This window comes from Peromyscus californicus, unplaced genomic scaffold, assembly GCF_007827085.1.
Source record: "Peromyscus californicus insignis strain IS unplaced genomic scaffold, ASM782708v3 Scaffold_3__1_contigs__length_106647218, whole genome shotgun sequence".
Taxonomy (NCBI): Eukaryota; Metazoa; Chordata; class Mammalia; order Rodentia; family Cricetidae; genus Peromyscus; species Peromyscus californicus.
The window spans coordinates 7,546,650-7,562,118 of NW_026294551.1; the positions used below are offsets into that span (position 1 = coordinate 7,546,650).

At 47.5% G+C, this 15,469-nt stretch overlaps 1 protein-coding gene across 2 annotated transcripts; it reads left to right on the forward strand.

Annotated features, from left to right (window-relative positions):
• Positions 1-10,237: 10,237 nt before the first annotated feature.
• On the forward strand, positions 10,238-15,206 carry LOC128123253 (CMRF-35-like molecule 4). 2 transcript variants are annotated; one of them, XM_052759451.1, is made up of 3 exons: positions 10,238-10,592; positions 11,422-11,790; positions 14,975-15,206. In XM_052759451.1, exons 1-3 carry the CDS (start codon positions 10,532-10,534, stop codon positions 14,983-14,985), a joined length of 441 nt encoding a protein of 146 aa, XP_052615411.1. In that variant the 5' UTR covers positions 10,238-10,531; the 3' UTR covers positions 14,986-15,206. The 2 variants fall into 2 exon arrangements, with proteins under 2 accessions (XP_052615411.1, XP_052615410.1); XM_052759450.1 differs by having other exon boundaries at positions 11,422-15,206.
• Positions 15,207-15,469: the final 263 nt, after the last annotated feature.

Below are 15,469 nucleotides of genomic sequence, written 5' to 3' on the forward strand. Positions count from 1 at the left end.
TATGTTCATCTACATTCTGCCACATGGCTTTGGTGCAGTATTTCCTCACTATGCTCCCTTCCCTACGTTTTGGAATGGTAATGTATATTCTATGCCATTATACATTGGAAGTATGTGACCTGCTTTTTTGCTTTGGCTTTACAGGGGATTATAGTTAAGAGATTACATGAATCTCAGAAGAGACTTTGGACTTTTAAACATTGTTGAGATTTTGATAGACTATGGGACTTTTGAAATTGGACTGAATGCATTTTGCACTATTGTATTGTTAAAGGTTTATGGGGGCCAGGGAGTGGAACGGAGTAGTTTGAATGTATTTTGCCACTATAAGCTCATAGGGAGTAGTACTATCAGAAAGTACTATTAGTATGGCATTATTGGAGGAAGCATGGTCTTGTTGGAGAAGGCTGGATGACACAACTTTAATCTGGGCCACACCTGTTGCTACTTGACCGCACATGCACTGTTCAGTAGTCAAGCAATGGGTCTTACATCCTACATAATCCATGTGCTGTGTGGTCACATAATTTGCACACAATGCAACCATGAAATCTATGCCCATGTGTGGCCTAGCTATGTGAGCCCTAAGTGCATGTGCAGGGGAATCCATAAAAATCAGGTCACAGACTCCTCCCCCCTTCTTCTTCCTCCTTCTCCTTCTTCCTATCCCTCTGCACATGTCTCTCAAACAGGCCTGAGCACACCCTTTCCTGTCCCTCCCTTGTAATAAACTCTCAAAGTGGGTTTTGTTGTGCCTCATGGCTTTTCTCTCATGGTAAACAGCGCCACATAATAATAAAACTAACAACATCTTCTGTTGGAGTGTGTGTCACTGTGGGGCAGGCTTGGAGGTCCTTTTCTCAAGCTTCACTCAGTGTGACAGTCGGTCGACTTCCTCTTGTCTCTGAGTCAAGATGTAAGGACTCTCAGCTCCAGCACCACATCTCCCTGCACACCACCATGCTCCCTGCCATGATGATCATTGACTGAAGCTCTGAAACTAAGCAAGACACCTCAATTAAATGTTGTCTTTATAAGAGTTGCTGTGATCATGGTGTCTCCTCACAGCAATAGAAACACAAACAAGACAAATTTCATCCAAGAACACAGAAGAATGAAATGTTACCTAGTAACAGGGACATTTGACTATCTGGACAGTCAACTTCTGTAATGTTGGAGCATCTAACTTTGGCCTACAGGCCTAGCATATCTAATAGACATTTTTCAGAAGCAGAGAATTTTCTCTTGGCAAAGTTTGGCAGTTGCTTTTGTGTGTGTGTCCTGTTAATCCAGTTTGGACTGTATACTGATAGCAATTGAGGCAAGGGGATTTTCTTTACCCAGTGGTTAGCTTTAGAGACAAAGAATGCAAACTCCTTATGGACATTCTTTGATGCCCATCATCTTCTCTGAAGTAGATTAGTGCTGCCAGGAACAGAAATGTCTCAGTGTTATGAAAAATTTTAGGCTAAAAATTAAACACATTAAATGTCATATTCTGTAGGTCTTTGAAGTGTTCAAGGACCATCTGTCTATCTAAATATATCTGTGTATGACCTTGAAAACACACCTAACGTGACCTATAAGACTGATTGTAATAGGTAGCTAACTATTAATCTGTATTTCATAATTACACATTGAATTTTTAAATGAGCTGTATAAACACAATTTCCCACAAAAGAGTAGCAACATAAATACAGTATAACAAAATTAACTTTAAATTTGTGTCCATAAACAAAAATCCATACCAATGTAAGATATTTTGAGACTAAAGGTTTCTTTTTTGGATATATACATGTGTGTGTGTGTGTGTGTGTGTGTGTGTGTGTGTGTGTGACTGTCTATATCCCTTTTCTTTTCTCTCCCAAGCCTTTGTACATTTTTAAACTCACTGTAATCTGTTTAGAGGTTTTTCTCCATCTGGATCTGCCTTTTATGAGGCTGAATATAGTGACCAATAAAGAGGATCTTGAGCGGCCAGTGTGGGTGGTTCATGCCTTTAATCTCCACACTTGGGAGTCAGGGGCAGGTGGCTATCAGTGGATTTGAGGCCAGTCTGGTCTGCAGAGCGAGTTCCAGGACAGCCAGGGCTACACAGAGAAACCCTGTCCAGGGAAAATAAATAAATATAAAAGAGGATGGTTGAGAAAAGGGGATCAAGATAGAGGCAGAAGCTGGATCATGAGGGTGAGAGTCTATGTCCCTTACAAATGGAAAAAGCCACCCTGTGTGTCAGTCAAGTGGTGAGGTAAACACATCTGTCTGTCTCTCTGATCTATCCATCCATCTACCTACCTCTTCTAGTCTGATCTTTGTTGCTGTGATAAAACACTGACCAAGACCAACTTGCTGGGAGGAAAGGCTTTATTTGTCTTCCACGTCAAGTACATTTTGAAGGAAGCATGCAAGAACTCAGCAGGAACCTGGAGGCAGGAACTGAAGCAGAGGCCACAGGGAACGCTGCTTACCGGCTTGCTCTACATGGCTTGCCCAGCCTGCTTTCGTATAGAACTCAGGACCATCTGCCCAGGGGTGGCATCACACGTGGTGTACTGTGAAAGACCCCACCAAAGACCCAGACACAGTTTCCCCAGAAACTCAAAAGAGCTGAGGGAAGAGATATCTTAAAAATAAACAGAACTGAGTCAGTTCCCCTTTCCTGGAGAGGGTGAAGTCAGGTGTTTTCAAAAGAACAAAGTCAGGATGTCTGGTGGTGACCAATTAACCACGAGATGCCCCTCTCTGGAGATAACATGACCAGACCCTGGAGATGGGTTGTAAAACTCCTAACAGGGCAAACAGATAAGCTGAAATAAGACAAAGTCCAGGCCTGGGAAAAACTGGACCAATCAAGGATGGACCTGTACTAACCCCCTCCCCTCTAAGAAATTTTGTGGATTTTGCTTATAAAAACTATCTTCCCCAAGAAAGACTAACTCCTCCCTGCCTCACTGTGCTGCGGCCAGTGAGTGCTTGAGATGAGTTCCCTGTTGTGGTGACTTGTAATGGAAATAAACCTTGCTTTTGCATTCTGGTATGCTCATCCTTGGTGGTCTCTCTGGGGGTCACAATCTGGGCACAACATGCTGAACCCTTCCATATCAATTAGCAATCAAGAAAACATCCCTATAGACGAGCTCACTGGTCCAGTCTGATGCTCAACAGAGGTTCTTTCTTCAAGGAGTCTCTAGTGTGTATCAAGTTGACAAAAACTTACTAGACACTGTCACCAATCTCTCTGTCTGTTGTTACCTTTTTCTTCTTCCCTTCCTTCTCAAAGGCCTTGTGTTAGCTGTTTTTCTCTTTACTGTGACCAAATAATGAGCCAAAAGCAGCTTGAGGAGGGAAGGGTTATTTGAGCTCATGATTTTGGGGAATTTAGCTGCCATGATGGAAAACACACAGTGGTAGGTGTGAGGTGACTGACGATGCTACATCCACGACTAGAAAGCAGAGACATGATGTTGGTGCTCCACTTCCTTCTTCCCTTTGCTGTTTATTCAGTCTGTCAAGCAGCACACAGTAGGCATTTGCTTGCAGCACCTGCCTCCACTCCCTGAGAGGAACCTGCCTCCATCCTGCTCCTTGGAGAGGATCACAATGGAAGACCCTGAAGAGACACAGGGAGGGTGCCACAGGTCCAGAGATGGCCTGCTAGGTGCATTGCATGTGTCTGTGAATGTGGAGCTGCAGTGATGAGCACATGATGTGTCTACACACACACTTCCTTTTCACTATCTGTAGGTTGTTCCTCTTCTCGGTGAGATTTCTTGCTTCTCACTGTAGGGTGGAGTTTGGCAAGACACAAGAGAAGTCCATCCTTTGTCTTCTCCATTTCCTCTTTTCTCCATAGCAACTCTATGTGCTTCTGTGGCTCTGTTGTTCAGACAGGTGTGAGGGAGTGTGAATCGGCCCCACCCCCGGGGAATGCTCTCACCATCAGCTTTCTACCCTTGCACTAACGTGACTCTTGCACTAATGACTATCTTCAATGTGCAGATGAAGTCAACTCTTGAGGGTTCACAGAACAGGAAGACAGCAGAAGCCTGGGACCCTGGCCGTGTGGACTCTGTACCTCACCAGACTTTTGAGGGACAGAAAAGTAAGTCACTAATTTCTCTAGACTCTGAAGGTTGCTGTCAAATGTATAGTTTTATTTACTATAGCTACCATGGGCAAGGCACTAAGAACACAGCAAGTGTGAGCCCTGATTTTAAGAGATCACGGGTTGGTGGACACGAATGCTCTGCTTCCAGCTCTGTTTTCTGCTCACTCTGGGAAGAGGGGAACAGTTGCACCAAGCCACCAGATTCCTCAAATCTCCTTCCCAGAGCGTCAGTCACCACCTGCTTTACCCCGTTCCAAGATCCTGATTTCTGGGGTCTCCTTCCAGGCAGCAGTGTTTAAATGTGAACTTGGTCCAACCTGAGTGTTTGGCTTCATGCCTTATCAGATTCCAAACTGAGCAGCAGCCAGCAGCAGCCAGCAGCAGCCCAGCAGCTTGAGGTCATTTGTTAGCCTAGCCTTGACCTTCATGACCTCCTTCTTTGTTTTCAAATTCCTCCTAGACGTTCTGACCAGGTCAACATCCTCTTTCTTAAAATTGAAGAATGCAGAAGAACCTAGCAGGGTGATCCTGACCTTGGGCCAAGTTTGAGACCAGACAGACTACAGCTGATTTCAGGTCAGCCAGGGATACATAGCTAGACCCTGTCTCTTGGAGACTAGGAAGATGACACTGAGGAGGGGTGGGGAGGAGGAGAAGAGGAGGAGGAGAAAGGGGAGGAAGCAAAACAAGTTTTCTTCTGCCATTCTCCTTTGTTTTGCCAAATCTCCATGGCTCCATCTTTCCTGTCAAAACCAGCTCTTTCACACAAATTTGCCAATTTACTTCTTTCTGAAGGCTAACTTCCTTGTTTCTGATGTCTATACCAAAGATCCCTCCTCTGACCAGTACTTTTGACTCAGTAACATTTATAAATCCTTCAAGGCGATGTCCTTAAGTAAATGCGGTAGTAGTGGTGAAGGAGGGTCTAGAAAGTAGAAATGTTGTGTGCTAGTGTGTGTTCATATGGGTTGGGGGCATATGCACATCATATGTGAATGCACATGTGGGCAAGGGTGGGTGTGTGAGAGTGTGCATGAGTGCACCTGAGTGTGGAGAGCCTGGGTGTTGTTCCTTGGGTACTGTCCACTTTGGTGTTTTTTTTTTTTTTTGAGACTTTGGGTCTCTCATGGCTGATTGGCTAGGGCCTCATATACTTTTGAGCACTTTACCTGTCTTCCCAGCCCCAGAAATTAATTCTTGTGAAGTAAACAAACTAGCCAAACATGGTAGCACATGTATCTAATCCCACACTCAGGAGGTTGAAACAGGAGGATGGCCATGAGTACAAGGCCAGCCTGACCTACATGAAGTGTTTCAGTCTATCTGAGTTACATAGTAAGAACTTGTCTGAGAGAATCAAAGATAAAAAGGATAGCCATCTGTAGCAGCATATACCTATAACTGAAAGGGTATATGGCGCTCGTTAGGTCGGCGGCGGAAGAGTCACAAGTGAAGAGTCACGAGCTGTGGTTACCAGAGTTAGAATAGGCTTTATAGGGAGAAGAGGGGGTAGGAGAGAGAGAGAGAGAGAGAGAGAGAGAGAGAGAGAGAGAGAGAGAGAGAGACAGAGACAGAGAGAGAGAGAGAGACAGAGAGAGACAGAGACAGAGACAGAGAGATATGCAGAGAAAGAGAGAGACAGAGAGAGACCAACAGCAGAGAGAGACGCACAGAAAGACCGCGCAAGAGAGCGTGGAGAGAGTGCAAAGAGAGAGTATGGGGCGCAAGTCCGGCTTTCAGGCTGGGATGCAGTCACCCGCTGATGACATAATAAGGCGCCAGAGAAGCTGCTCATATACAGAACCCTTACAATTACCCCAGCACTTGGAAGGCTGAGACAGAGGAATCAAGGGTTGGAAACCAGCCTGGGATACAGAGAAACTGCATCAAAACTTTATCAATTTAATTAAAAACAACAATCAAATACCTGTTACAGTTAAAATCAAAGCTATCTCTTTGGAAAGATGTCAGAATGTCCAAAGAAATAAGAGAAAGATCCATGATGTTGATGACTGTGTGCCCCCACCTCTACCTGGGTACTCTTGAGGAGTGAGGGATAAGAGATTTAGATATAAATATAGACCTGAGAGAGAAAGACAGAAACACAGGATAGCCTTATTAGGGCCTAGATCCTTATCTACTAGCCCAGAACTTGATTCAAAAGGCCTTTTTATAACAATGCCAAGGGGAGGGGCAAAAGACCATCCCCTTGCTCAATACAACCAAGTGTAGACCCTTCCAAATACCTGGTACCCAGGCCTGTGGTCCATTCATCCTCTTAAGCAGTCCTGCTGGGTAAAGCAAGCTCAGATCTCATTAGGAAACTTCTATGGCCCCCAATAGCTGTGACTGAGTTAACTTGGACAGTGTCCCCTCAACCTCATGTAGAATCTGTCACCCCCACTAGCCAGAGTCCATCCTACTCCTGTGGTCCAATGCTCCAGGATCTGTCTGGTAGACATGCTTTCTCCAGGAGCCAGCTTGATGGCCATGTTGCTAACCTCCCACAGCAAATGACCCGCAGACCTTTTCCATAAATACACTTGAGTTCAGTCTAACCTCCCTGCTGTTACTGGGGTCCCCAAGGTCACTTGGGCTCACTGAGTCACCAGGACTCACAGAGCAGAGCTGTCTTCCCAACAGCTGTGATTTCCTGCAGAGAAGCATGTCATTTCCCTGTCCCCATGATGTTGTGAGTTTATGTGACACAGGGACCCTCAGAGCTGAGAGTGTTAGGGCCACCATGTGGTTTCCTGCCACCTACAGTGGACTGGAGGCATCTTCAGTCTGGGCGAGAGGGAAGGGTGAGCTGACTCATTTTTCCTAAGAACAAGAAATAAACTTGTGTGGTTGTGGCAGTCTAGAGTTGACGGTTTTGCTTTGGCAACAACTGTGGTAGAAGCCAGTGAATCCAAGCTGTGTCCACAGGCAGTTCAGAATGGGGATGGTGAGAATCCATGTCTGGGAGCAGCCAAAGCTATGACTCCTCCTTCCAACTCTTCTCTGCCTTCCAAGAGAAGCAGGTGGAGCAACCCTCACTCCTGCACTCTGTGAGGAGAGCAAGGCTCCCAGAGACAGGGCCAGCTCCTGAGCCACACTCTCTGAGCTCATGGAAGTAGCCTGGCCAATCACTGGACGGTAGCTACCCAGGAAAGGCCTGTCTCCCCAAGGCACATCTATCACTGCAACTGTAACCTGTGCAGGATCAAGAGGGGACATGGCTTATCACACACATGCATGCATTGTTATGTGTATATCATACCATAGACATGTGAACCTTCCTGACATTGCTACACATGCCACACACATGTATGTAGCACAGTGTACTTGTGATATATACCTGCAGGGCATAGTGCACACACTACACATGATACATATATATTGCAAATATTATATGTGTATATTCCATATCTCACACAGCTATGCACCATACACATGCTACACATGCTACACACATGATGTATATATACCACACACATCAGATGTATATATGTACACCATTCTTTACACAGCAGAATATACCACACACATACCTTGCCAATGGTCCTGTTTCTCAGACAGAGTCAGGGTGTGTTAACAGGGGTGACTGTGATGGCCAAGGTTGTAACAATACAATATGAACAATGGCTTTGTTGCATACACAGACACACACGTACACATACACACTTTCTCACACATAGCCATACACCGCACCCAAAAACACATATGTACCAGTGCTGTGGGATATTGCTTTTGTACACTGGTTTAATAAAACATTGAATGGCCAGTAGCCAGGCAGGAAGGATAGGTGGGATAAGCAGATACGGAGAATTCTAGGAAGAGAAAGACTGAGTCAGGAGACACCAGGCCTCTCTCCAGGGAGCAGCATGTAATGGGACACAGGTAAATCCATGGAAAATGTGGCGACATATAGATGAACAGAAATGGACTGAGTTTAAGTGTAAGAGATACTCAGTAGAGAGCCTGAGCTAATGGCTGAGCAATTTTAATTAATATAAATCTCTGTGTGTTTACTTGGGTCTGAGCGGCTGCGGACTGGGTAGGACACAGGAAAACTTCAGCTACATAGGAGCCCTGAGAGTCCAAGTACGTGTTATGGTGACCGCTAAGAGTACAGGTGCACACATGTTACAGTGACCCCTGAGAGTACAGGTGCACACGTGTTACAGTGACCCCTGAGAGTACAGGTGCACATGTGTTACAGTGACCCCTGAGAGCACAGTGCATGTTACAGTGACCCCTGAGAGTACAGGTGCGTGTTACAGTGACCCCTGAGAGTACAGATGTGTGTCACAGTGACCCCTGAGAGTACAGGTGCACACGTGTTACAGTGATCCCTGAGAGCACAGGTGTGTGTTACAGCGTCCAGCTTGACGTGGCTTCTGGGGATCTGAACTCTAGTCATTACCTGTGCAGAGTGAGCACTTTACCTCTGAGCCATCTCTCCAGCCCGTGGAGGTCCCTGAGACACCAGGCTCTTTGAAGTGGTCTTGGGGCTTCTAAGTGGCCACAAGAGGGCCACAGGGAGGAGTCCAGATCCTACATAGAACTCCTGTTACAACACTGTGTTTACAAATTTCTATATAACTCTAAGATTTTCTTGTGTGTGCAGGTTCCTCATCTGTCCAAGCTTATCTAAAAACTCAGCTCTTGTAGAGTGACTCAACATCAACATGAGGTACAGCTGGCGGCTCAGCCGTGGCCGTCACCGATACTTCTGAGCCCCTAGTCCTCACTCAAGTCTTCAGCACAAAGGGAATGTGGCTTTGTGTTGTGTTGGGTACACTGATTTGCCACAGAGGAGGTTTTGTGACTCCACCTTGAATGTGACTCCCTGTTACCACACTCCTCAAGTCTGGGCCAGAGTTTAAGAAGTAGTCATGGTGTCTCTTCACAGCACTAGAGTAGTGACTAAGACACCAAGCAGAGACTATGGCATTGGAGTCCCCAAGTGAATACACAAAGCAGATTATTTGCTCTTGTTGAGCTGATATTGAGTTGAGCATAAAGAAACAAAGGACACAGACAAAATTCAGACAGACACCCTGAAGATGTATATGTGAGAGGCAAGAACTGGAGAAAGTGATACAATGAGAAAATTCTGCATTATCTGCTAATAGGGATTGGGAATCAGTGGAATGCGTATGATTGCCCAGAGGAGAGCCCCAGGCCAATGAAGAGCAAGTACCAGTGTCCCCCATGAATGTCACCACAGCCTCTAGATACTGACATATATCAGAGAGGTACAGATGCCTCTAAGGTTAGGTGCATCACTGGGCTCTAAGAAACATTCTCTTGCCTTCTTCCCCAACATGAGAGGGAAATGGACCTCCAGCATTAGGAACTGGATTATCAGAAAGGAGAGACCTGAGTTATTCTTCATTCTCCCTCCCAACACCCAACACCCACCCAAAACAATGACAACAGGCCCATGTCTAGATATGGGGCCAGGAGACATACAAAGACAGAGTCATCAGGTAGAGTGGCTGATGTCCATACTTTCAGCACTCAAGGAATGGAGCATTTCTGTGAGTTCAAGTTCAGCTTGAAATAGTGCATTCCAGCCCATCCTGGGTTGCAGTGTGAGACACTGTCTCAAATAAACAAGGTCTGACACATATCTCAGTTGGTAGAGTGCTTGTCTAGCATGCATGAATCCCTGGGTTCAATTCTGAGCACAGCATAAATGGCATGTGGTAGATCACACGTATAAAAACGTAGATTCAGGAAGTAGAAGCAGGAGGATCAATTCTAGGTCATCCTTAGTTGTATAGAGCCAGATTGAGCTAGAGATCTGCCACAAACAAACAGAATAAGATGGAAGAGAGGAGAGAGAGCTGTGACCTATAGGTCTGTACCTTTGTGGGGACTCAGCATCAACATAAACTCTGATTAAGGTATCAGGATCACAGTGTTTGCTGGACCCGCTGTGTGAACCCAGAAATAGTGCCAGAGACCCCATGGACTAAGAGCACTCTATGGAAGGGTAAGCTGAATTTTGGAAGGAGATGGTTCCTCTGCTCACAGGGAAGGAGCAAGAGAAGATTGACAGCCCTCACGTCCACTCAGGAAATGATGTGTCACAGAGGGTGGAGCAGCCTGAACAAAAAAGGAAAGACTTTCCAGGGCTCTGCCAGGAGTGGGAAGGTTGTGAAGCCCTTAGCTGAAGACTAGTGGATAGGTAGCACCCACAATCCATGGTCGTGGATGTGTCCCCTCACTGGGAGTGATGGGAACTAGTGCCCCTGAGGCCTGGAGCATCTTCAGAGCACTTCCTGTACCAGTTCATCTGAAGCCTCTCAGGGGACCAGGAAGCAGAGGACAGAAAGGAGAACTCGGCATGTGAACACTGAACTGTCTAGAAGGACACGGCCCCTCCTCCTCTTGGGCTTGGTATGGGCAGGAGACACCAGAGCTGAAGAAATGACCCCAAGAGTGATGGGAGTGTGGCTGCCTTCAGCTCTGCTCCTCTTGCAGGTCCCAGGTGAGCACGGGGATGGGGGTTTGTGTGGGGTTACAGCTCTGAAAGGGGAACTCCTGGAGTAAGTGAGAGTGCAGGACAGGGGGATGGTAGGTGGGAGAGAGCAGTTAACAGAGGAAGATGGGGCCCATTGAAGACAAGGAGTGGGGGTGGGCAGGAGTGGCCAGCATCACCTCACAGGTGCTGTCAGGATTCAGTGCACAGTACAGTCATGACTACCACACCTGAGACAGTCAGGACCTGCTGAGAGGGTTAGCTGTGACAGTCATTACCCTGAAAGCACACGATCTCTACTGTGTACACACATGTATTTGCATACCAAATGTACATAAGCACTGATTCCTGCATAGATACATGTCACACCCACACAAACATACGCACATATATATACATAGGTAAAGACTCCCTCCCACCAGCTGTCTCTATCTCTCTCTGTCTCTCTGTCTCTGTCTCTGTCTCTGTCTGTCTGTCTGTCTCTCTCTCTCTCTCTCTCACACACACACACACACACAGTGTTGTTTCCTACTGGGCCCTTCCTTTCTCAAGGGACAAGCCCCCTCCCCACCCCCTCTTCCGGACAACACAGGTGCTCACCTCAGTCCTGACTCCTGGGTCTGACAAAGCCTGTCTCCTTTCTCCAAGGACAAGCCCCCTCCCCACCCCCTCTTCCGGACAACACAGGTGCTCACCTCAGTCCTGACTCCTGGGTCTGACAAAGTCTGTCTCCTTCCTCGATGTTTCCTCCAGACCAGACAGCTCTCTAGGAGATGACCAAGGGGGGCCTGACCCCATCCAGCTGTGAGGGTGCAGAATTGGGCCTTGTGTTTTCCAGGCTGTGTCCCTCTGCGTGGCCCCAGCAAGGTGACAGGCACTGTGGGGGAGTCCCTGAGTGTGCGGTGTCAGTACGAGGAGGAACACAAGAATAATGAGAAATTCTGGTGCAGAGTGTCACTGCTACCACCATGTAAAGAGATTGTCAAGACCAGAGCCTCAAAAGAAGCTAGGAATGGCCGAGTGTCCATCAGGGACCGTCCAGTCAACCTCACCTTCACAGTGACCTTGGAGAACCTCACCCTGGAGGATGTAGGCACCTACAAGTGTGGGGTGGACATGCCACTTTTTGATGACAGATCCTCTGTGGGAATCAATCCCTCCTTGGGGATCGATGAGTCCTTCAAGGTTGTGGTGTCCGTGGTCCCAGGTAAGCTCCCCTCATGTCAGGGCACCCTGAGTCCAGGCCTGTCATTCCCTCATGAAGGAAGGAAGGCAGATACAAGAGCATGGTGAGCTTGGTGAATCAGTGACTCAGGCCACAGGGGGTGTGAGTCCACGTGTACCTTTGTAAGATCATGTGTGGTATGTGTGATAGTGTATGTACACCAATATATGTGTGTGCGTGTACACACAGGCACAATGGGGAACCTGGGTTCTTAGAAACTCTCTTTTCATTACATTTACTTAGTTAGTTAGTTAGTTAGTTAGTTAGTTAGTTAGTTAGTTGGATAGCCCCGGTGTGTGTCAGCCAGAGAACTCGCACTCAGTTCTCTCTCCACAATGTATTCCTGGGGCTCAAACTCAGGTCATCAGGTTTGACAAGGAAGGTCTTTACCAACCAAGCTGTCTCATCAGCCACTGTTCGAGATTCTCTGTGTGTTCCATATGACAGTCTGAGGCCCAGAGACATGCCGTAGATCAGTGGCTCTTTGTGACTTCCTGTCCTCATAGGAGACAAGTCCTCTCTTCCAGGTCTCACTTGGTCCTGTCCCCATCTCATGTGGGAACAGTACCCAGCGTATCTGCTCCCCTCTTCAAAGGATGCCCTGGCCTGAAACTGAGTGGACACTTTACTTCCATGGAGGTCCTGAGGGAGCAGCCTCATCACAGTGTTTGTGGGTCTTCTGACAGGAACCAGAGACACAAAAAGGAGGGTAGATTGTGTATCGGGGTTCTTGATCCCTGAGGAATCCATTCAACTACTCCAAGTTCCCCTGCATCCCCCTTTCCCAGGAAACATTTACTGCAGGTAAAACTCAGGGAATCCCCCAAAAGTGCCCCTTCCCAGGCAGAGGGTGAAGCTGGATGGAAGACAGTCTCTCAGCTCCTTTGGTCCCAATGTTCTCCATGTCTGCAGTCATTCTCCCCTAATGGAGCCTCCCTTGTTACAGACTCCTAACTAGTGCAGCATCTCTTTAAGGGCAGGGTGGTGGAGGGGCTGAAGAGGATGAACTGCTCTGTTATTCCCAGTTTTCTCTTTTCTGAGAGAGGTTCTTGTGTAGCCCAGGCTGGCCACAAACTCACTGTGTACCTGGGGTTCATCTTGAATGACTGATCTTCCCGACTCTGCCTCTCTGGCACTGGGATTACAGGCTCCCATCCCCACACCCAGCTTCCTGTTCTGGTTCTCAGTTTTGGTTTCCCCCTCAAAAAAACTTCCCTCCAACATCCTCTGTTGGTTCACAGTGAAGTGGGTGGAACCAAATCCTGCTGGTGTCTCTAGTTCCCCTCAGTAGAGGCCACTCTCCACAGGGTCCTTCAAGCATCTGTCTTTCTAGAACTTTCCATCTGGCCATTCCTCAGGAAAGACTTCCCAGTGGCCTGTCTAGGTGACAGTGTGGGCATGAGGGGGCTAGGCAGACAGAGTCCCATCACTCTGTGTCTGTCCCCAGAAGGATGGAAGACAAGGAAGCAAAAGGTGTGACTGAGGCCAGAAGGGACCTGGAACCAAGTGTCTTGTCATTGACACTTAAACTCTCCTCTACAGGAAGACTGGCCTCAAGTTTGAAAGTGCCAACCAGCCCCAATGCACCATGGGAAAGGCTGGGAAGGGAAGAGCTGACCAGGACTTGGTGGGGCCATGGGGCTTGTAGGCTGTCACACAGCTGTCCACCGTGTCCCTAGGGACCTGTGTGCAGCAGAGCTGCAGAGGTTTCAGTGGGGAGGAGATGGAGTGGAGGTCACTGGGACAGTCTGTGTTTCCATCCTTAGCTCCAGTCATAGTCTCTTTACCCAAGATCATAGCAAATATCCTGGGGTCCCCCACATCCTCACCAGTGCACACTCAGTCCAGTGTGACCACAGAGGATACAACTCCTGGTCCCAGCCTACAAGCCCGGTGAGGAACCCTGAGGGCTCTGGATTGGGGTGGGGGTAATGCTGGAGGTGGAGGTAGAAGGGTTTGGATCTCCCTCCTTGGGCATCTCCTGCATCTTCCAATCACACACTGACCTGGGGAGTGTCTTGTGAACAACAGTTGCTCATCTACAGATTGGGACACAGCAATGACACCCAGACCCAGACCTGCTGAGATGGAGTTAGTTTCCTGTCAAGAGGTTACTACACAAACACACCCAGAGTCTGGGGAGATGGCTCTGCTGGTAAAGGATCTGAGTTCGAGCCTCAGCACCTACATGTCAGGCATGGTGGCATACACTTGAAATACCTGAGCTGTGGAAGTGGAGACAGGAGAATCCCTGAGACTCACTTTCCAGCCAGCCTAGACTACTTGGCAAGCTCCAGGCCAATGTGAGATCCTTTCAGATAACAAGATAGATGCATCAGGTGTGGTGACTCATGCCTTTATTCCAGCACTTGGGAGGCAAAGGCAGGCCAGTCTAAGAGATGAAACTCAGCCTGGACTTCATAACAAATTTCATTCTAGCCAGAGCTGCATAGTGAGACCTGTTCCAACACCAACATAACAAGTTGATGATTCTTGAGGAATGACACCCAAGGGTATCCTCTGGAATCCACGTTCATGCACATACATGTGCACCTACATACACACATATGAACACACACACACACACACACACACACACACACACACACACACACACCGGTAAATTAATTAATTGATGAAAATAAATACAGTCACCGGTTTGTTGTGACACAAGGCTTTAACACCAGTACTTGGGAGAACAAGGCAGGTGGATCTCTGTGAGTTGAAGGCCATCCTGGTCTACATAGTGAGTTCCAGGACAGCCTGGGCTACATAAAGAAGAGACCCTTCCCCCTATCTTCCAGAAAACCAACCAACCAAAAAACAAACAAACAAACAAACAAACACATAAATAAATAACAAAGAAGAGCCACCAGGAGAAAATAGGGGAACTCAGTTTAGAAGAGAGTTGGGGTCTGGGTGGAGGAGGCAGCGCCTGCCTGGATAGAGGCCTTAGGAGTGGAGGTCCATGGACAGATTAAGTCAGACCCACAGTTCCAGGCTACTTCTTGGGATATCAGTCACACTGGTCATCAGGCAGGGTTCCTTGTCCTCATCCCTGAAAAGAGCACCTTGGACACACACCTGGGTAAAGAGACCGACACACAGTGTAGGACACCATCACCACCTTCTGGGAAATGAGCTTATTGTGACCTTGTCCCCACAGGCCCCTGCTGAGTAGCATCTACTTCCAGGTCCTGGTCTTTCTGGAGGTGCCCCTGCTCCTGAGCATGCTCAGTGCAGTCCTCTGGGTGAACAGGCTTCAGCGGTGCTCTGGGGCGAAGCAACACTGTCCCGATTATGAGAATCAGTGAGGTCTGTTGACGTCGAAGCCCTGTCCATGACCCTGGACACAGCTCTTCTGGTGGCAGAGGACAACAAATAAATCTGTGTTTCTGAGAATACTCTCAAATTTTTAGAAGACTCTTTGTGCTGTTTTAAATACATAAAAGAATGTGCCCAACAAATACATATACATACATATTTTAATAGAATACCTTTACTTATTCTTAGATAATTCCACACATGTACAACAGAACTCTGTCTATCTTCCTCCAACCCCACCCTCCCCTCCCTCATGTGTTCCCTCCTCCCCTTCGTGGTCTATTCTTTTCCTTCCATTCTTCTCTTTCTCTTCCTAACCCACTGAGTCCACAGTGCC

Bases quoted from the DNA above. Each gene is read 5' to 3' on its own strand.
- LOC128123253 (XM_052759450.1), top strand. From the start codon at position 10,532: ATGACCCCAAGAGTGATGGGAGTGTGGCTGCCTTCAGCTCTGCTCCTC. The intron at 10,593-11,421 runs GTGAGCACGGGG...TGTGTTTTCCAG, and splicing joins GCTCCTCTTGCAGGTCCCAG to GCTGTGTCCCTCTGCGTGGC.